Genomic DNA, 22,520 nt, shown 5'->3' with positions numbered 1-22,520 from the left:
CAAACTTGAAAGCAGAAGGCATTATATGGGATAAAGAGGGCCAGTGCATAATAATAAATGATTCAATATACCAGAAGGAGGTGATAATTCTAAATTTGTATACATCTATGTATAGGCTCAAACTATGAGCAGCAGAAATTGATAGTATTACAGGGACAAATTGGCAAATTTTCCATTGGACGATAGATTTCAACTAGCCTCAATAACTGACATATAAAACTGATGAAAATCAGTCAAGATTTGGATATTTGAACAACATAATTGACAAGCTTGGTCTAATGGAAAATATATAGAACTGTACATCTAGCAAACAGAATATACATTCTTCTTAAGCATACATGGAACATTTACAAAAATAGCTCATGTAGTAGGCCATAAAGCAAGACTCAACAACTTTCTAAAAATTAGCATCATTCAGATCACATTTTCTAACAATCATGCAACTAAGCTAGAGGTCAGTAACAAAAGAATAAATTAAAAATCTGCTATACACTTGGACATTTAAAAATTCAAAGTCCCTGCTACTTTTGAACTGTGGTCTGCGGACCATTGTTGGTCCACAAACTCTGACCATGAGCACGCCACTAGGAGGTAAGTCTGAAATGGGGAGTGTGAATTTAGAAACTTTTACAGCATTTGATATTGCCTTGACACCCAAACAGCATTTAATTTTCTAGCAATTCTTTTTTGCTTGCTTTTGTTTATGTGTTTTACAAAAGTATCAGTCCACAACAGATTGGGAATGTTTTAAACTGAAATAAAGTAACAACAACAACAACTGAAAATAACCAAACTAGTTCTTCATCGTAGCGTTTGGGAAGCACTCTTATGGATCTCATGGCTCAAGCAAGAGCTCAAAATGGAAATTAAAAAATACTTAGAACCAAACGATAATAAAAAGTACGCATTCTTATAGACCTGTGTTGTTAGATTATAATTATTTACTTTGTTTCCTGTCTCAACACCAGCCTTTGACTCCTCCAGGTTGGGGACTATGCAACCATCTCTGCTCCTGTCCTGCTTGCCATGGTGCCTGGTTGAGCAGGTATTCAATACTTATTTAAATATTGAGTGTTTAAATTTACATATTTGAACTTAAATATTAAATAAATCTAAATATCTATTTAAATATTCACCTAACTAAAATAGTAGCCCTAGAATCCTGACTCTATTTACTTCATTCCCACCTTCTTGGCCTCACCCAAGTGTCATGGAGATTCACCAGAAATCTGATTATTTGGCTTATTTTCACTGTGTCCCAGCAAGCAGGGGCTTAGACAGTCCTGCATCTCCTCATGTATTTAACAACGGAAAAGGAGAAGATAAGAGGGGAGTGGAGATGGTCTTTTCATCATCCCCTCTTGGGGAGGTGAGCTGGTATTGCATTCCTTGACATGAAGGAGCTACTTAAACACAAATTGGATTAGCAGAACAGGATTAGAACCTGCTGGAAGGTATTATATACTTATAAACTGCTGTGTGAAAACTATTGTTTTCATTATAAGCCTATACTCCACAGAGTACTGGGTAGTCTACTAATAAAAATGAAATAAAATGGGATACAAAATAAAGTGACGAAGTTTTAATAATGCCAACAAAGTTGAATTAGGCAATAATAGTTCAGTTAATAAACTAGATATATAACTAGATCATTGGAAATGAGAATTTTAACATGGATTTCTTCTTCGTAAGAAATAAACTCACTAAAAATAGCCTCTATTTTATCTCCTCCATCAAGAATAATATTCAAACAAGAAACATGACAAGGAGCTGACTTTAAGAAAGAAAAAAGAATAAGAATACGAGATACGGTGAGAAGTTTCAGATTTATCTGGACTTTTCAAATGAATTGAAGTCCCTAGGTCTAAATGGATTACAATCCCAGGACACTGAAAGAATTTGCAAATGTGAACACGGAGCTCCTGTCAGTAATTTTTGAGAAACCATAGAGGACACAAATGTACCAAAAGATAAAGAGAAGCCCAGGAACTAACTTTGCAACAAAGGGGGAAAGGTTAATTATGGAATATGCTGACAGATGAATTTGAGGTTGATTTCTGGTGGTAATTCTAGAAGATACAAATCTTGGTTCTGCCATTTAATGGCACTGAGATCTTGGACGTATTTCAGAGGTTAAATGAAGTAAGATATATAAAGCATTTAATATAGCACTTCTTACATTGAAAACTCTCAGTAATGGTAGCTCTTCCCATTTTTGTGTCTCCAGCACTTCTAAAAGGAGGTGATAATAACTGGGTACTGACATGAGTTCTTCAAGATCAAGCCTCATCTACCTAACCTCATTTTCCTGGTCAGGTGGAGGTGTGATGGGAGAAGGTATTTCTAGACAGGTAGAGAAGGTATCTTCATTTTGAAATGGGATTAGATAAAAATCTCTTACAGCATCCTTGTGAAAAGATTGGGTTTTAGGGAGTTAGGTGATTGAATAACCATATTCACAGTATTGATTCATGAACTTGACCTCTCCATGCCTCAATTTCCTTATCTGTAGAGCATAATAGCACCTCACTAGGTTGTTATGCAAATTAAAGCCCTTACAGCAGTGCCCAGCATTTAGTGAGCACTATATAAATGCTTGTTAAATAAAGTGGAATAGAAGTTGCTAGTGGCATGCTGGTGCAGCACTTGGCTCCAGCCTCTTCAATATTTCCATCAGAAACTTGTTACATTTTCATAAAGTATGCGGTCAAATGCTCAAATAACATAAATGTTGGATGATGAAATAAAAGTCCCAAAAGACCTTGACAGGCTAGGACTATGAAATGAAATATATGAGATAAAATAAATCCTAGATAGAGATTTTAAGAATAAATTTTTGTTTACAAGGACTAGCCTGGCTTGCCAGAACTTTCTGTGGATAAGAAAGGGGGGAATTTAGTTGAATGAAAATTCAGCATGCGTAAAACAGTGTGTCTAGCAATTAATGCAAAGTTTAATTGCATGAAAAGAACTGGAGTATCCCGATGAAAACATATAAGTAGACACCAAGAAGGCAGGCCCATCATAAACTCTCCTCTCCCCTTCCCTCCTTAGGTTCCTCCTAAGTAGTGGCTCTGGGTTCAAAGATAAACTTCAGGACACAGATGAACAGGAAGGAAATGTGAGGCAAGAACAGACCATATTTCTAACTCATCTGGGTGGCAGGAAACACCCTCAGGTGGGTATGGGAAGATAGCCTCAAGATTTGTGAAGAAATGTAATTAAAAGTTTATCAGGTCACCTGATGGCTCACTGTGCTACAATGCTAAAATAAATTCCCCTCTATCATGATTACTACAGGATTTATCTAATCTATTTCCTATAGTAAATGAAGCTACTCCCAAGCGTTTGATCATTTTTTCCTTGTAATAATCCCTATGCCTGACAAAAGATTTTGTCATCTCACAGAATAGATAAGAAATTGAGGCAAAGAAGTAAAGTGAATTGCCCTGGGTCACGAACAACTGAAATTACAATTTACTATCTAATCTTAGAGTGCACTACACGAGTTTTGGAAGAGAGCATACTGGAATCACATTATATCCTGCAAGAAAAGGCTGATTTACCTTAATCTCTGGGAGAAAGAAGATTAATTGTATTTTCCTTAGGGCGTGCCAAAGACGTTGAGTACACCAACTCTTTAGATTCCACATGCTTATTCTAGTCCTTTTCCAAACACTTAGAAAACTTTGGTTTGGCCATTAGGAAGATGGCAGAAATTAATTTTTTTTTTTAAATTGAGGCAAATATCTGTTTGCTAGAATCTCCAAGAAAAGCAATTAATCAAGAAAACTGTATAGTACAGTCATGCTATATCAGGTCACTTAGGGCAAGGAGTTATCCAAATAGGCCTAAATTCAGGCGGTCAGCTCGCTTGGGCCCCCAGCCCCTCAATCCATTCCCAGCCCAACTTCACTGTCTAGGGACTGGATAGATAAAGGTCCGATGAAATCTTGTTTTTAACTTAAAAAGTCCCGTGCAAACATTAATTATTGTTACATTAGGTTGGTGCAAAAATAATTATGGTTTAAAAGGTTAAAAATGATTGCAAAGGGGTGGCTGGTTAGCTCAGTTGGTTAAAGTGTGGTGCTAATAACACCAAGGTTGGCAGTTCTATCCCCGCATGGGCCACTGTGATCTGTGCCCTCCTAAAAAGTAATAATAATAAATAATAATAATTGCAAAAACCACAATTACTTTTGCACCAACCTAATAATTATTTACATATTTCACCTAATTATGGAAAGAAAACATCCATGTTCATTATGAAAACCTGGAAAATAAAGTTAAGCAAACCAAAATGAAACAAAAGCATCCATGAGGCCACCACCAAGAATTTTTGTATCTTTTGACAAGTGGATGTTTTCTAAGGCTCGTTTCTCTGGTCAGGCCATGAGGAAATCAGCCAAACCTGCAACCCTAAGGTTCTGTGTATAGTTTCCCTTTAATTAAGTAGGGAAAATGGTGACTTATCCATAGAAGACTATCCCGTATTTTCTTGCCACTTGCCCAAGAAAAGATAAGGCCACTACTCAATATACCTGGTAGTAAAAAAAGAAGAAATAAATTTCTAATTGCATCTTACTGGTCTGAAAAATTTATACCACAATTCTAGGATTAAGTCACTCTCCCAAACTAGCAAATATCACAGCCAAAATGGATTGTTTCTATGTCTCTTTTCTATGTACACACAGTCATATATTGAAGGTCATGATTTTAAATACATTTTGGTTGGATTCTTCTTTTCTCTGAGAGAAAAGAGACACACACATCAGGAACCCATACCACGGCTGGGTCAAGCAAAAGGGAGAACAGTGGAGTCTTCAGCAAAAAGGGAGAACAGTGCAGTCTTCCCAAATAGTGAGCAATACTACTAAGAAAGCACCAAATTTCAATCCATTTTTTCTCCCATCCTAAGAAAAAAAATCATGCCATTACCTTTTTGTTCACAGCCACACCATCCTCACAATCGAGCACCGCACAATCTACATGCAGGGACGGAATCTTCTTTATTTTCTTTTCATCATTTCCAGGTACATAGAGCACTGCCCTCCGGGGAATGTACTTGTGACTGGATGAGGAACTATATCCATGCCCAGACACAGCTGCCAGAGATGCGTTCCTGAAAGAGACATAATTGGGGTTAGTCCAGCATAGAATTTACTGAAAGTTTTTGTCAAATCCACTGATTTTAATGCAAACTTAAAATAGAAAACAGATCATATTTTTTAATTGAGGCAGAACATAATCACATAAAACTAGGAAAACAGTACTAATAGAAATAACCAAGAAACAAACTGTCATTTCAGCTGAGATTTTGAAAACATATAACACTGTTTATTGACACAATCTTCTAAGAAAAGAAGGAGTGTGTCCCTGTTTCTTTTTGGAAAAACACTTCCAGTCTTAGAATACTGTCCAGATATCATCCGTGGAGAAAAAGGGAAGACATTTGTATCCAAAAGATCCTAAATAACAAGACAATCTACAATTACACAGAAGTAAAATAAAAAGTAGAGAATAAACAAGCTATTTAAGCACGAGTCTGTGGCCCTCTCCCTGACAAATAAGTGATTCAAGTTCCGTGTTAACAAGCCCAGGATGGTTGGCCACTTCTTGAGTAGAACGGACAGTGCGTGGGGCCATTACTAGCTCTGTAATGGTGGGGAACTTAATTACTGGAAACTTCAGAGTCTACATACATTTATAAAAACAATACACATTGTTCACATTGTTGAGAGGATGAAGTTAAAGGAAACAACGCACATGAAGCACTTAGCGACGGCTGCAGATATTAGCTCCTTGATGTGGGGGTGGGGCCAGCAGCGGGAGCAGGTACGGTTCCCCTAATTGAGAAACTCGAGCTGTCAGGAGCTGCTCCCTGCTCCTCACCTCTGCGCTCTCCTTCTCTTTCCTATTGTACTCAGTCTACCCTCCTGAGGAAACAAGACGGGTTGGCCAGAAGCTCCTTTGGCTCACCCTAGACCCCACCCCTCACCTGGTCCATAGCTTGATCCTGGGAAAACCATAATATATGGTAAAGGAAGGTGAAATCAGTTTTCATAATCAGGATCAGTTACATACGTTGTGGTGCCCGGTGTAAAATTCAAAATGCAGAGTCCCATGCTCAAATTTATTACAAATTTCAAGATGGTGATAGAAGAACATCTAAGCACTAGACACTTCTAAGCCCAGTTGCACATCCATGAAGCCGGCCTTGTCCATAAAAGACAAAGCTAAATATTAGACTCCAGTGAAGGAAAGGTTAAGGCACCAGCAAACTGGTAATGCACTGCTTCACTCTCCCCTGGTTAAACTACAACACTCTTTTCAAAAACATGTCCGCTGTACTCTTAGTGAAAGCTCTATTTGGTAGTTATACCAAGTTAATGCCATCAAATCTTTTGAATGGTTGTAGCATTTTGCCATGACGAGTGTGCCTTGTGACAATGAATCGCAAGAAAAATCACTTTCTTTGCAGCCTACCAATTTTGGGTGGGCCCCCACATTCTTTCTTGCAGCCGATCTTCATAAACCCTAAAATTTGAGTCTGAGTCTTACTTTTCCACAAATAAGCATTGTGCTATGTGAGGTATGGTGAGTTATGATGGATTTTAAAAGTATACATGTCTTACAGAACATTTTATTTGATATAAAGCATACTATGGCCTGCTAATTGAAGAATGCCTGAACTATCTGTCATCATTTTGCATTGACAGAAAATACCTGATTTATTTAGAAAAAGGGAGAAAATATAATGATGTAACTGCATTAATCACATTTCACCTATCATTCATACTGTAAACCAGAATTTGCAATGTATACATTTCCTTAAAAATGGCAAAAATGCAATTAAAAGAGATGAAATTTGTATTTGCTAGGAAATGCGTAGGACAGAATCACTTCTCATGAGGATTTGTTGTAACCACACGTGTAATAACCAAAGAGAGGATGAGAACCGCTGTCGTGGAAAGAGGGTCCTTCCTACAGCTCTCGTCTCACCTTTTCTTTCCACATTTTCTGCCAACTTGAATGTCTGGTCATCTCTGTTGCAGTGGTAACTGACTTTCATGAAAACTGAGATTTCCTCCATGTGAAATAGCTTCTGACCACCATTTTGGATCCAGCCACTGTAGCCGCCAAGCCATTCATTCATTCATTCATTCATTCATTCATTCATTCACTGAGCACGTAGTAAGCATCCACGGGGTGACCTGCACCAGGCCTCCAGTCCTACACAGGGCAGGTACCTTTGTGCAAATCAGAAAACGGTGGCCCTCGTGCCTTCCAGCAGGGAGCAGGACACAAGGTGCCTCCTGCTCCTCAGTTAGCATGCTTTGGTGAGTGGAGATGAGCTGACACTCAGCCCCCCTCATGTCCCTCAGGAGGCACCCAATAGGGGTACACCCTACAACAATGTACGCAGTGGCCCTGCCCCACACCATGCTGAGCACTATGGGCAGTCAGCACAAAAGAAACAGGACATGTCGAGACAGTTCAAGGAGGAACACCAAAGGATGGCCTCCACGCCGGGTCAGGAAGGCTAAAGGCCTGTGCATGACGACCGTTGAACAGTGACAAACATCGAAAATGGCCAAACTGTTTGGACTAATAAAGAGAAGAAGGGTGTGGAGAGGATCAGGCTTCAGGTTCTGTTCTTCTCTTTGAGGTCCAGAAGGGGGCTGTTGTCACTGGGCAGGGGGCAGGGGCTTGCCGTGGCTTCCCCAAACCCCCCTCCTCCCTGGTATGTTCTCTTTCCCCCCATCTCCGGCTGTTTCAAAATCTGTTCCCTACTTGAGTTGTGTTAAGCACCGACTGCTGTGTATGAATACCATTGCAGTAGGTGACAAGATCCGGACTTATTTTATCTTACATACTTGGAGTTAGGGCCTCTTAATAGTCAACATGTAAATGTATTCAAACAATATGCAAAACAAGAGCTTAAGATGAGTTGAAAAAAACCTGGTAGGCTTAGGGCGGCGAGTTCTCAGTTCTCGCTACAGAGGGGAACTTTTTGTTCAATTACACATCCCTCAGCAGGTTCAGCGGTTCTTCTGGCTGGAAGGGGGCCCCCTCTTGGCCTTGGTTTGGTCATCACCCTTTCCTCCTCCCTCTGATGCCATTTATTAATCATTTCTATAACTAGAGTCAAGGCTGATCCCCAGTGCTGCAGGGGTTCTCCATCTGGGAGTCAATAAAACCATCACCAGGGGAGCTTTTAAAAACTGTCAACTTCTGGACCCCACCCAGTGAAATCAAATTAAATTCACCGGGAAAGGACCCAGGCTCACGTTGTTTGTTTGTTATTTTTACGCTCTCTAGGTCCTTCCGACCTAAGCCAGCACCACTGGCCTCTTATCTGTTCTCCTGTGAGTATCGCCCATCTCTAACGGGAGCATTTCCTGTCACGTGGGAGTTTGTTAGAAATGCAGAATCTGAGCCCCCAGCCCTGTCCCACTGAATCAGAAGCTGCATATTAACAAATCCCCAGGGGATGCTTCGCACATGAAATGTTGAGAAACTGCTCTAGGCTGACAAACTTGGGGGCATATGGCAATCACTTGGGGAGCTTTCAAGATGCTGACACTAAGGCCCCAGCCATGGTCCATGGTCCGGGGTGAGGCATAGGCCCTGGGCCTTCTAACAACCTCCCTAGATGAACCCTATGTGGAGCCACTGCCCTAATGCAGGAAATTTTGCTCCAACAAAAACTTCTCTTAAGTGAGTCATGTGCTACCAATATATACACATAGATGCCGTGACAGTAGTAAGATCACAACTGAAAATCCAGCAAACTTGAAAAAACAACAACCCATGTTTAAAGAAAAGTCTTTCTGATAAAAAAAAAAAAAAATTTAACCCTCAAACTGCTCACCGTATTAGAAATAGCAATACTAATCAAGCTAATGTCCATTTGCGGATCTGCAATTTGGTAGGTGACTTGGAACCGCAAGTTAGTGGTTCCTTAGCTGAGAGCAAGTACAGGGGGCTTTACTTCGGCTGCACATTACAATCACCAGGGGAACTTAGGAAAAGAAACCCCCCAGGCCACGCCCCAAACCAATTAAACCTGAGCCTTGCGGTTATTCCAGGCATCAGTGTTTCTTTAAAGCTCCAGGGAGACTCCAAAGTGCAGCCAAGGATGAGAACCTCTGCACCAGGGTTTGCAAGTACAACCAAAGTGTTTTATTGATCCTAGAAAGGACTCGGGTTGTGGGTCATTAACAGTTGCCAATAATCCTACCAGATTTAGGCAGGGGAGTTGGGTGCCAATTATGCAACTTTCTACTAATCAAGTGACTGGGGAATGGTAATTTTGAGAGGAGTGGTAGTTCTCCTCACTTGGAAATCATGATACTTTACATTTCCCACCCACTAAATCACTGCAAAAGTTTGGGGTTGGGGGATGGGAGGTGAACACCAAGAAATCCTTGCTGGGCTTAGAGCTTCAAACTACATTCTTATATGAAGCCCATAGTAAGATAACAAACTTGCCATTTTTAACAGAGAAGGAAGTCAGTCTAATTTTCAAGTTTGTGGGCCTGAACCAAGAGCTCCTAGGAGGCAAAGTGAGAAAGGATGGACGACTTGAAGTAAAGTCCCTTTGGATGCTGACAGAAGCTGGGTGGGGGGGAGGGGATGTGTGAGCGATGAGACCCAGGAGTCTGCCTGGCCCCCTCTCCATTCCAGGAACATGCATGTCGCAAAGGTGGCTAGAGGGGGGATGAAACACCCAAGATCAGCGAGGGTGGACGCTGAGAGCAGAAAAGGAGTTTGCCAACTCCCCATTTCAAATCCTGGAAGGAGACTTCATGGAGGCTCTGTTCTAATATGGGGCAGTGGAGGAGATAAAGCAGTAGGATTGTTTAGGCGGAAGAGGTGTGAGAGCAGGAGGCTCCCCATCCCCCAGGATATGCAAGGAATCCAGAAATTTCTACCTGACCTGTCTGCAGTGTCCCTGAAAGGGAGGCATCACGGTGCAGGTGTGAGGTGCCCATATCAGAGGAGGCAGGGCCCACAGCCAGGGCTGGGCCCGGATGATGGACACTGCTGTGTCACCCTAAGCGGCACCGGTGAGAGAGGTGCCTTGGCCAAAGCCTGGGGACAAACCCCGGGCATCACCTATACCCCGGGGACAGACCATGAGTCCACCAACCATTAGTACCATACCAGAGACCAGTGGCCAAGGGCCATGAGGATGTGCCTGAAGAGGAGGCTGCATGATGTCCTTCTATAGGCTGCCCCTGGACCCCTGGCCCCCGGAAAGAAGAGGGGAGGCAGAAGTCCTGAACTGAGTATTGACTGTGCTCATGAGAAAGAAACCGTCATTGGAATAGTCAACTTTGTAGTTACTTTTTTTTCTTACCAATGAGTAGGAATGGAAATTTCAGGTCAAAATGAGATTGACTATAGAAAATGAAGCTATATTTTTGGCACCTCTGACTTCGGCTGCCTACATTCCACCCAGCGTATGAAGGAGATCTATGGAGCTAGACCTCGATGTTTAATTAGAGCGGTCTAATGTGGGCTCCCTGTCCCCAGGGCCCTGCCCTGCCCCTGAGAGCCCACTCCTGCCATTTCTCTCTCACTTCTACCTTCTCTGTCTTTCTTTCATGTCCCAGACTCTACTGCAGGAACTTTCTATCTGTCTTCAGTGCAATGCAGTGAGGGATACAGCTACAAGGCATGAAAGACATACCCTTACTACAATTTAGTAGCTTCTGATGACCCGTAAACTCTAAGGTAACAAAATAGTTGCGTCAAGTGAGTTTTAGTGTGGCCGAGTCTAATATCTCCCATGAAGGTGAACTGCTGAGTCTTATTGACTCTACGTATTTTCCAATAACACGTTTCCCCTTAGTTGGAGCCAATTTTACTCAAATTTACAGTTTTCACAAAACTATACAATTGTCTCAATAGATGCGGAAAAGGTACTTGACAAACTCTTTTACCATTAAAAACATTCAATGAACTAGATCTGAAGGGAAACTCCCAAATCTTGAGAAAGAAGGACTACATTGCAGGCAGTCCAGACAGAATCCCAGGTTAACAAATATCAGTCAATCCAGCCTCTATTTTGCCTGTCAGTGCTCATGTTATCTTGCTTTGGAAGTTGTAATGCACTCATATTCCAGGAAGATCCCTGTTTACATATAACATTTACAAGTGCTAGGCTAACGCACTGTTGGCCTATTTAACAAAGGTATTTTTATCCAGGTGAAATGTGTTTTTGTAGCAACTGGAGGTTTTAAAATAGCAATTAGTTTGTAATAGTATATAATGTTTTTGTCAGAAAATTTAACAGACTTTTCAAAATACATTGGTGACTTGGGAAGAAAGGAGGGCTTTACGTCGGTACACACAGGCCAGGAAGTGGGCCTGGTGGCAAGATGCTGCTTTCAATCCCAGATCCGGTCTGATTCTAGTCATCGCCAGACAACCAGTGATGGCAAGGGGGTCAGATCTCTAAGAAAAGCGCGAAGGTAAAGGGAAGTCCCTGCAATTCTCAGGAAGTGACCTTCTAAGGAAAAGAGGGGTGAGGGAGTCAGTGAAGGTGGCCATGGAAGGAGCTAGAGATCTGAAGCCCTGGGGAAGTTTTATGACGGCCTTATGTGAGCAATAATGAAACAATCCACGAGTCATGTCAATCTTTCAAGATCAGCATTCCTCACCTTGAGCTGACCTATATATTCTATCATTTTATCCCCCTGCCATGTCCAATATTTTTTTGTTGTGGTAAATATACATAACATAAATTCCACCATTTTAACCATTTTGAAGCATGAAATTCAATGACATTAAGTACTTTTGCATCGTTGTATAACCATCACCACCACTCACCTCCAGAACTTCTCATCTTTCCAAACTGAAACTCTGTACTCATTAAACAATCACTCACCATTCTCCCCTCCCATCCCCCAGCCCCTGGCAAACACCATTCTACTTTTTGCCTCTATGAATCTGACTACTCTAGGTACCTCAGAGAAGTAGAATCATACAGTAGTTGTCTTTTTGTGACTGGCATATTTCACTTAGAATAATGTCATCCACGTTGTAGCATATTTCGGAATTGCCTTCCTTTTTAAGGCTGAATAATACTCCATCATATGTATATGCTTCATCTTGTTCATTCATCTATCAATGGACACTTCAGTTACTTCCACCTTTGGACTATTGTGAATAACGTTGCTATGAACACTCTGCTTTCAATGCCTTTGGGTAGATATACCCAGAAATGGATTGCTGATCATATGGTAATTCTATATTTAATTTTTTGAGAAACTGTCGTACTGCTTTCCACAGTAGCCACATCACTTTACATTTCCACTTAAATATTATTTTGAAATATTTTATGCTGCATTCAAGTCCAGTTATGACTAACGGGCTATTTTGGAACCAGGAAAAAAAATCATCTTTTATGTGTCCTTGGCCTTTAAATAAATTCTGGTAAATTCCCATTTGTTCATAAAAATAAGAAATAATAATAAGAAAACAAAGCATCATTTTAAAATAATACATCAATAAATTTCCATTTAGGATACCACACAGAAATGATATGTCCCTTTCAGTTCTTGTAAAGAAATTGATTCTAAGAGCTGAAAATTACAGGTTGAAAATAAAAAGTTTTACAGAAAGGTTTGCAAAGATCCACAGCTATATGACAGATTCCTGGCAGATTCCTCAATTTGGGGCTGTATTTTCAATACTTTGACGGAGTTGAAGGAGCATAACTGCCTTGTCATAGCCTCTTCTAAGATTATAAGCTGGGAAAACTGAGTTCTATGTGGTATGGCCCACGGGTCTGAGCTCACATGACAATTCTGATGCTTACAGAAGAATCTATGCAACTAGAGTGAAGGTAAGAGCCCATTCACTGATCCTTTCCTGATCCCCCTACCCCAAGAGACAGTAAAATTCACCTACAAATTTCAACCATGCTATGACTATTAATAACTAGGTATTTATGCCAGCATCTGTAATAATTGAGGCTTACTTATATTCTCACTTTACCCAAGTACCCAGAGAAATTCCTTCCTTATTTTGAAAAACTGTTTCGGTTCCTATGACAACAGTGCACAGAGAAGTGGGGAGCTTTCCTGGGCACGAGAGCAAAAGAACAGCTATTTGTCCTCTCATTGGCAGAACAGGGCCATTTGTGAGATTAGCATGTGGTGCAAACACAAATAAGCGTGCAGCCCGCTTCAGAAAAGCCCAGAAGACATTTTCAGGGCAAACTCGCTCATGAAGCAATTACATCACACCTTCATCCAGTGCTCTATTTTGTACTGAAATGAAAAAATAGTCTTTACTGTCCAAAGTAGACACCCATAGGATAGCAGTTTGTGGTCCACTGTGGGTTTGCTTCTAAGGAAGGATCCAGAACATACATAGGATGAGACAACCCCACAAGCTGTGGACCAGCCTTTCAGCCATTGTGGGGTTCCATGTACAAGGAGGGGCACTGGTGAGGGAATTTCCTCCTGGCCCATCCTTGCCATAGAACTCCTGGAAAAGGTAGGGCATCTATTACTTAGCAGGAGTAGAGAAAAAAACAGAAGCCTTATTTATGCCCAATTTGGTAAAGTGTCATGCTATTTCCATGCAGACCTCTGCCTCCTCAGACCATCAGAATACCAAGGGGCAAAGCGAGTGACCCCCATGATGGAGGTCCTTTCGCACAAAGAATGAGAAAGCAAACAAACATCCGTGTCAGAAATTAAAGTTGCTCATTACGCTCCGTGAAATAAGCCAGACACAAAGGACAAATACTGTAGGATTCCACCTGTCTGAGGTACCGAGAGCAGTCACATCCATAGACAGGAAGTAGAATGGGATGGGGGAAATGGGGAGTTATTATTTCATGGGAACAGAGTTTCAGTTTGAGAAGATAAAAAGTTCTGGAGAGGGCTGGCCCGGTGGCTCAGGGGGTTAGAGCTCCATGCTCCTAACTCCGAAGGCTGCCGGTTCGATTCCCACATGGGCCAGTGGGCTCTCAACCACAACGTTGCCAGTTCAACTCCTCGAGTCCCGCAAGGGATGGTGGGCTCTGCCCCCTGCAACTAAGGTTGAACATGGCACCTTGAGCTGAGCTGCCTCCCAGATGGCTCAGTTGGTTGGAGCTCCATGCTCCTAACTCCGAAGGCTGCCGGTTCGATTCCCACATGGGCCAGTGGGCTCTCAACCACAAGGTTGCCAGTTCAACTCCTCGAGTCCCGCAAGGGATGGTGGGCTGCGCCCCCTGCAACTAGCAACGGCAACTGGACCTGGAGCTGAGCTGTGCCCTCCACAACTAAGACTGAAAGGACAACAACTTGACTTGGAAAAAAAAGGCCTGGAAGTACACAGTGTTCCCCAATAAAGTCCTGTTCCCCTTCCCCAATAAAATCTTTAAAAAAAAAAAAAAAAGTTCTGGAGATGGTGGTGATGGTTGCACAACAATGAGAACGCGCTTAATGCCACTGAACGGTACACTTTAAAATAGTTAAAATGGCAAATTGTATATTATGTACATTTTTCCACAATGAAAAAAAATTAAAGTTACCAAATCTGTTTTCCTTGTCACATCCATGCTGTCATTCCATAAACACACATGTATTGACCAGATTCAGTACTGATCACGCATCTAATAAATACTGAGTCTACCATGAGCTGGCCTTTGCTCAGTAAGGGCTGTGGGGTGTACAAACGTGGACAGGAAGCTGTGTGCCAGCAGGCCCTCACTGCCACTCAGGAGTCCGCCTGGTATGACCACAGAAGTCCAGTTCTCCAGGTAGGCACACAGTTTGTGAGTCGGGTACGTTCCAGGAACAGGGAAAGTCCCGACAACTCTGTGACCATTAATGGATCTCATAAGAGGGCAAATTTTCCATGAAGACAAAGACCCAGCTTTACATCCCATATGGCTTAGTCTTTATTAATAAATGTGACAGTGGCACCATTCAGAGTTACTCTACCCCTAGTAGCATCTTTGATGGCAAACATTGCCATTTTTCTGCAAGGAAGACGAAGGGGAGAGTTCTATACAAGCTAAGCCTAAATCAGCCCAATGGACCCTAAGGAGGGAGACGGCAGAGGAGAGGATATTTGAGAGGAGGTGAGGGAGAGGAAGATAATGAGGAAAAGGAAAGGATGGAGGGGAGAGATGGGTCCTGGAGGTGAGGTTGTGGGGGATAAGAAAGTGGGATGGAAGAAAGGAAGGTGAGGGCAAAGAAGGGAGAACAGGGAAGGGAAGCGGAGCGAGAGGAACTTTGTTTTTCAACAAAGCTCCTTGTTTTGTGTTGAAGAGAGGGTGACAATAGAGCATGTGCCTGTTGGTGGGTATTCACCGTAATCCCACTTTCTTGCTCTTCTTTCAATGAGAGAAGGAGGAGCAGGGGTTTTATCTAAACGGAAAACTGGAGGGATTTTTTTTTCCTTGACGTGACACCGAGGTCAAGAGGGAAACCTGCCCTCCTCCACTGAACACGTTGAAGAGCACAATGCGATTAGCTTCTCCTCTGTTTCTGGGCGGCTTCAACCCAGGGCTCCTGGAAACACAAAGAAGCCCAAAGATGTTGATCATTAATAGTGAACTGTTGACGCTGCTGAGAACCTGATCCAGGAAGGACACTCAGGACCCTCTCTCCTCAGAGATGTGATCAATGTATTTCCTAGTATAATCCCAGCGTCAGGAACTGTGAGAGATAATACCTGTCAAGCACAGAACATGGAGCCTTCGGTGGATTGTAACTAAAACCTAAAGGACGTGCCATCCAACCTCCCTTGGCCTCTATGCAGATGATTTGGGATTTCTGATGGTGAAATCCTGCGTGACAGGAATAAAGAGCATACTTGTTCCATTCCTGGCCAAAGGTGAACATTCGGAGCACAGCCTTCTGTTTAGATTGTTCATTGTTGGCATTCCTGCCTAAGATTGATTCTAAAATCAGAAAAGACAATCTTAGTAGTTAATGTATTGAAACAGCCAGTGGAGAGTATAGGAAATATTATTACCATAGCACCACCAGAAAGTTTCACAAAGGAGAAATTCACAACATTTCCCCATTTAGAGATTCCATTAGTACTGGGTTATTCTATCTCAAAAAATAATAAATTTAAAGCTGAGATGATGATTTCCTGGCTTGTACAGCGCTTTAGAGGTAACTAAGCAAATGTGAGCTGGAAAGATCAATTTCTCCTTAACTTTTTTTAAAGGTCATGAAAGAAGACTGTCAACCTGACAGATGTAACCATGGATTTTTTTACAGAGTTCTTCAAAAGCTCAAAGGCTGCTAAATTTGTCAAATTAATGCATCTCCCCCATGACGGGGTTCTTTGATATGAAAGTAATCATGGGAACATTTTTTTTTCCTCCAGAAAACGGTACTGTAATTTTGAGAAAATAGTTCTCTTAATTTGTTTTTTTGTGGGCTTTTTTTTTATTTTTAGTAACTGTCATGAAAATAATCTAGTTAATGGAATCTCCATTTTCTTCTTCCTAGAGTCTCTCAAAAATTCCTTTCAAGTGTCAATCTCAATCAAATAAGGCCAAATGTTACATAGCTTAGAATTCTGATATTTTGTTAGCCATAGTCCCTTGATTATCCTGATTTGTAGATTTTGGGTGAATTTAATATTGATCTCTCTCTAACGCTGAACAATTTTTAGAAGAAACACACTCTGAGTCTAATTGCCAGACCCATACCACACACACGAAAGCTGTGAATACAAGCTGTGATCACAAATCACGTGTATGTGGCTTTGATTGTGTGGGACCCACAATAAGATTAGATTGTTTTTTTACTCTTTAATTATTCAGAGCTAAGTGTGATGAAAATTAAAACTAAACATATGGATATGATCATGAAGGCTTATTCTAATAGTTTTTTTAAAGTATGTTTAATGTGTTACTGCCACTAATTCCTTTAAATATCTATTTAAGGCAAGACTTCTTAGAACTTGCTCTAATTTTAGGGCCCCTTAAGGTTTTTTCTTAATTCGGTGCCACACTTAGCAATACACCAGCTCAAAAGGAAAAGCCGCTTCTTTTTCCTTTTTTAGTCCCCTCCCCCAATCCACTTTTATTGAATATGTATTATTATTTAGTTTTCAGTGGAATGAACTAGTCAGACTCACAGAGTAGCATTTTTAATGTAAATACAAAGAGAATAAAATTTAAAATTAAGAGGAGAATCCTTCCCACAAGCTGTATGTCCATAATAATCTATGTCATGGTTTATTTGTGACTTGACTCACAGTTTTTTGTGATAATTGCAAGAGAAATGAAATGGGTTATCCAGAGAGCAAGATAACCAGACAATTTTTTGCATTTGTCTTTGGAATGCATTAATTAGTTTTACAAGCTAATTTAATCTTATATTCTATCTAGACTAACACTGATACTTGTCTTCCTTTGGAAAGTGCTAATGATATGCTAAGAGGTAGGTGGCTCAGAAATCTGTTGGGTGACAAGAACAGGCCACTTGAGATTGAAAAGTTGTTGCAGGTTTTCATGGCACCAAATGGACAATCTCCAAATGGTTCTTCCTCTGATTCTGGTTTCAGAAATGTAAGCAGGGGACAGAGGAACACTGAGCTACAAGTTAGGAGACCTAAACCATCCATTCTTAGACAGAGCCAACCTTGGATTTCAGCTTCCACCTCCCTGGCACATTTCCCAAGTCCTCTTTGGCCCCCGAGTTCCATTCATCCATCTCATATCTTCTTTCTTTCCATTCCCACTTGTGCCTCTGAAACCTCTCACTGACTCCCATTTAGCTGAGCTCCCATTTCTTTGCTAATCCCAGACTCCTAGATGGTTCCCAAGGGGAGTTCAATTGCCATCCAACTCTGTGAATTGCTTCTTACTCCACTGGTCCCTTCTGCCTTCACCCTGGTTCCGGTCACTTAACTTGAGGGAGGCTGGAAGACTTAGCAAAATGCTGACTGTCCATATGGGTCAACCAGTTCCCATGTAATTTATGTTTGACTAGGTTACCTTGGCCAGATCTCGGTGACCGTGATACAAATTCCAAATACTAGAGCATCTAGCAGAACTATTCATCTAGATTGATGAATGACTATTCAAAAACAAGTAAGAGAGCAAACTTTGCAGTAGGTCTCCATGGCATCCGGCATTTTAAAGAAAGCAAAGCAAAGAAGCAAAAACCTAAGAACTCATTTTATTTCATTCCCAGCAAGACCAGTAGACTACAATAACAACCCAAAAGCCGGGAAAAAACGATAGGATATTAAATTACAAAATGCCAACATTTGCATAGTAATTCCCACTAATTAAGAAAGAGAGATAGAAGTTGTTTGTTATAAACACCACCAGGTCTTAAGCAAACACCAAGAGCTCACCACAGAGCCAAACCAAGCATTTGTCTAATCAGAGCCACTTTCCAAAGCGTTTTATTGGTACAGCTGCAGAGCGCACATTTTATCACACATGCTAATAATCCCAGTTATGTCGCCTACATTTTAATCATTTGTTCTGGGCTTGTTTCTCAAACAATTAGCACTAATGAATGGCCAGAATACCTCGGATCATATATGTCTAATTGCAGTCAAGAGTGGTTCTTGTCTGCATGTACATTTCAATTTACCTCTGGGGATAATGTTTGTTAATTGTATTTCTTTATACGCAAGCGAAGAAAAAGGCAGCTCAGGCAAAAAAGGACTAAGTGTTCTTCTCTTTCCCTTTGTTCTCACAAGAAGCTAAAGTCACTTCAAGAGGCACTTAATCCCATCATCCGCGGTTACAATTGCCTTGCAGCATCAATAAAAAAGAATCTGAAGTAAAATGATGCAGCGATATTGTGTAATTAAAAGCAATTCAGGTAGTTACTGCTTGGGGCCCTTTACAGGTCCAAATACTTAAAATGGCCCTGCAGGGTTCCTAAACACTGTACTGTTTTAAATTTGGTCAGCAACAATATCTGGAGGAAAAGGAGGAAAATGCAAATAAAACAAAAAAACAACAAACCAACCCAAAACAAAACAAAAAGAACTCACCACGCTCTCCTAGTGCAAACTGTAAGGCAAAAGAAAGAAAGGGCGAGTAAAAGTCAGAAATAAAAACAACAACCCCCCCCACCCCCAATTCCCAGCTACAAAATGAAATAAACAGAAGGAAAGGAATGAGGGGAAAAAAAGAAAACTGAGCTTTCCAAATTCATCAGTCCCTGTCCCAATCCAATTTTTGCACATAAGGGAAAAAAAAGTGTAATAATTACTGGCTGGGTCTCTTTAACATGAAATGAAACAGCCTTGTGGGATCTATAACATAAAAGTAGAGGCTATATGAAAATTCAAACTTATTACAAAAATACAAAGTAAATTTATGGTGTGTCTAATTCCACAGTTACTTAAAAAGGCAAGATGTGAGAAGTACTTTTTTAAAGTTTGGCCCAGATTTCTAAAGCAATTTACTTAAATCATTAAAAAAAAACTAAGTCCTGAGCCGTTTAGGGTTAATATTTGGCTTTTTAAGCCAACAGGAGTTTAACACAGTGTTTTCTGCTGTGTGCTTTTAACAAAGAGCCACCATAGACACAAGGTTGGGAACAGGCACAGTTCTCTGGTTTTGATTTTTGGCTAAAGTATTTTAAAGTAAAAACACAACTCCTCAACAGATGTAAAACTAGATGTAAAAATAACAATGTGTGTTTAAGTTTTACCATCATTTCCCCTCTTTATAAAAAAAACGAGAGAAAAAAAACGGGAAAGAAGTCTTCCTGTTGATTTACGAAAGAATTTCAGGAAAAATGCTAAGCGAGTGCCTGAATGGGCTACTGGATATACTAAGGAACTTTTCAGGAAAGACACCAGGTTACTCCCAGGATAACGTGCGTTCTGGAAGCAGATGACGTGTGGAAATGCTCCACTCCACATCACTAAAATACAGCATTTCACAGCAGCATCTATAAATACTTCCTAAGGTACAAATTAGTGGCAATGTCATTGTGGCCTGAAAACTACTATGTGTGAGTATGTGAGGAGCATATGATTTAACACTCAAATCATAAAATGCTTGTCAAGTGAGATATCCAACAACAGTTCATTTAAACACAGAATCGTCCTTTTTCCACACAAATATTCTAGCACTATAAGTGTGTGCAAAAGCCTACAACTGAAAATGCCAACGTACTCCCTCAAAAGTTTAACCTTACCCAAACTACTGATGCAAAACGGTAAAATGGAACCAACTGTGTTTCTGTATTTAGTAGAATCAAACTTTTTAAAAATCTGTCATTTTTAAAGAAAATCTGCCGTCCATGCTTTTTCAATTATATTGATCATAGTATGAGAGCTACTGTATATGCTCAAATGGTTTTGTGTTGTAAACTGAAGTATTTCCTGTAAGTTTAATTATCATTCATCGCTCAGTCCACCTTCAAGTAGCCATCCAATATCATTAACCCTCAGTGGGTGGGGGTCATGGGGCTGACATCCCCCCACTGCTACATTATATATTTTTATCACCCTTACCTTCTAGCTGCCCTGATGAGGTGACACAGTCTGTGGGACTGAGAAGAGAAGTGGGTGCCAGAAGTAGCCCTGAGCTTGTGGCTGGGCACCACCATCACCATACAACTTCCCAGATAATCTACTTCATAATTGGGCATCGGGGCTTCTTTGCCACAAGGTGCTGCTCCAGGTAAGCTACCTGAAGGTCAGGCGCTAAGTTCAAAACAATGACAACAACACTTCATTTTTGATCCATCAAAACGTTTGTTTCGTGTCCTACAATTTCTTTCATTACCTTGGATTAAAATAGGCAGGTACTTTCTCTTAACAGGACATTTTAGGAATACCCAAAACTGAACTAAGCAAGAGAGAGAAAAACGAGTTCATTGATGATGAATTTCAGGCAAAAGTCTATCCTACAATCTGTCTCCTGTAACAAGTCCCACGAACAGGTGCTTTATCAATATCATATTTCTCTCCTCTCCCACCCCGGTCTCCGCACTGCTCCCTTGTCCCTGACACTTCCCTGGACCTCCCCCCCCCCCATGGGGCGCCCCACAGGCTGCCCCACAACCGGCCCTCCCATTCCTGCCATTGATCCAGCTGTGTGTACGCTGGCTAAATGCTGCCAGGTCAAGCTGGAGAGCAGGACTTGAAAATTCAGTGCTAATTACTGTGATTACAATCTGTGTCTCAAGCAGCCAAAGCCTCCGGGAAGTGTCTACAGGCAACCCATCGCCGAATCAAAAATCTCAGTCTGAGAGATGCAGAATCTATACACATGGACTTTCCAGCTCGTTAAGTCATGATATGGACGTCAGGTCATTCACGATACCTTCTCTCCACGCAGGAACTAGCGCAAGCCCAGAACATAGAATGTACAAGACAGACAGAGAGTGAAAAGGATCAAACAGAACCCATGTAGCCGCAAAAATTGCAAACACCCGAGTCCTGCAACATGAAGCTCAGAGGGCGAGTTTCCTGGGATGTGTTCTGACCACTGCGCTCCCAAAGGCAGATGTACGGGAGTCTGAGAAAGTGATTTCATAAATATGTCTTATATGACAATAAAGAATCAAAAAAAATGTTGATGAGAGAACACTTAATATCATTTCAGTTTCCTGGACTCACAAATATTTCTTTAAATAATAAGTTTGAATCATTTGGAAATAGGTTGAGGAGCAAGGCAGCTAGTTTTGCTCTGGAGTGCATGGCACATTTTCCTTTTTTTCACAGACTATGTGAAGATATGCTTGTCCCTGTCCAAGTTTGTACAAAGACAGTTCTTCCTCGGGCATGAAAATTAGGACAGAATTCATCGCTCTGAATCATCATGTAGAATTCTAAAAGAATTTCTATCCTCATAGTGACACCACAATGCTAGGTTTCCAGACACTGCAGAAGAACTGAGTGTGATTTCACATGTAACCCATCACAGGTAGTGGGCACCACACAGGTTTTCTATGTGCCCGTAACAAGGGTTCTGGAAAAAGAGAGGCTTTTCACAGGACACACTGGCTGGGTGTTCCAAGACAGCAGGCAAAAGCCTGACCTGTCATTCCGAGCCTGGCCTGAATCGGCCAACACGTGTTGAAGACCACAGAGCCTTTATGAAAATATGACTTCAAATATTTTTCTTTCCTTCTCTCATTTCCTTTTTTCAAGTACTCAGTTCACAAGGTATGTCTGTAAGTGTGTTTATTTGAATATGAAACCGCTTTTAAAGGGTTTGGTTGTTTTCAATTCAAGAACCCTGAAAATGGAAGGTAAAAGTTTCAATATGAACTCATTCTATAAAACATCATTATTTGATGACTTATTTATTTGCTGATTACTCAATCTAAATAAAAATTTTTAAATGTGTGACTGTATGTTTCAGGATTTGGTAATTTCAGATGGCAATTTTTCTCTTTTTAAGAATTAAATGAAGTCCCAGCATTAGCTTGGAAAAACAAGCCATTCCTGCGCTCAAAAAATGCACTGAGCTCCGTGTCAGCCTCTTTTGCCACTAAAAATGAGCATCTATTAAGTCAAAACTTTTGAATACCTGTTTTCATTTTTTGTTTTTG

General features: G+C 41.0%; 1 protein-coding gene and 1 long non-coding RNA gene across 14 annotated transcripts in view; one reads left to right on the top strand and one right to left on the bottom strand.

Moving 5' to 3' along the window:
- CLYBL (citramalyl-CoA lyase) overlaps positions 1–22,520 on the bottom strand; it is a 234,005-nt gene that overhangs the window by 101,455 nt on the left and 110,030 nt on the right. For 12 of the 13 annotated variants that reach the window (XR_012495471.1, XM_074329487.1, XM_074329490.1 and 9 more), the window contains exon 2: positions 4,939–5,122. Coding sequence is in view for 12 of the 13 variants with exons in the window: in XM_074329487.1 (XP_074185588.1) it covers positions 4,939–5,122 (184 nt within the window). In the remaining variant the exon portion in view is untranslated. Of the gene's footprint in view, positions 1–4,938; positions 5,123–18,996; positions 19,016–22,520 lie in introns of all 13 variants that reach the window. The other variant, XM_074329491.1, reaches the window with a different exon arrangement.
- Positions 822–22,183, top strand: LOC141571019 (uncharacterized). Its single transcript, XR_012495476.1, has 4 exons — positions 822–1,045; positions 3,055–3,178; positions 20,480–20,641; positions 21,302–22,183. It is a non-coding gene; the product is annotated as an uncharacterized LOC141571019 (long non-coding RNA).

This window comes from Rhinolophus sinicus, linkage group LG04, assembly GCF_036562045.2.
Source record: "Rhinolophus sinicus isolate RSC01 linkage group LG04, ASM3656204v1, whole genome shotgun sequence".
NCBI classification, from domain to species: domain Eukaryota; kingdom Metazoa; phylum Chordata; class Mammalia; order Chiroptera; family Rhinolophidae; genus Rhinolophus; species Rhinolophus sinicus.
The sequence above is the reverse complement of the archived record's forward strand: the minus strand, read 5'-3'. Positions and strand labels throughout refer to the sequence as shown.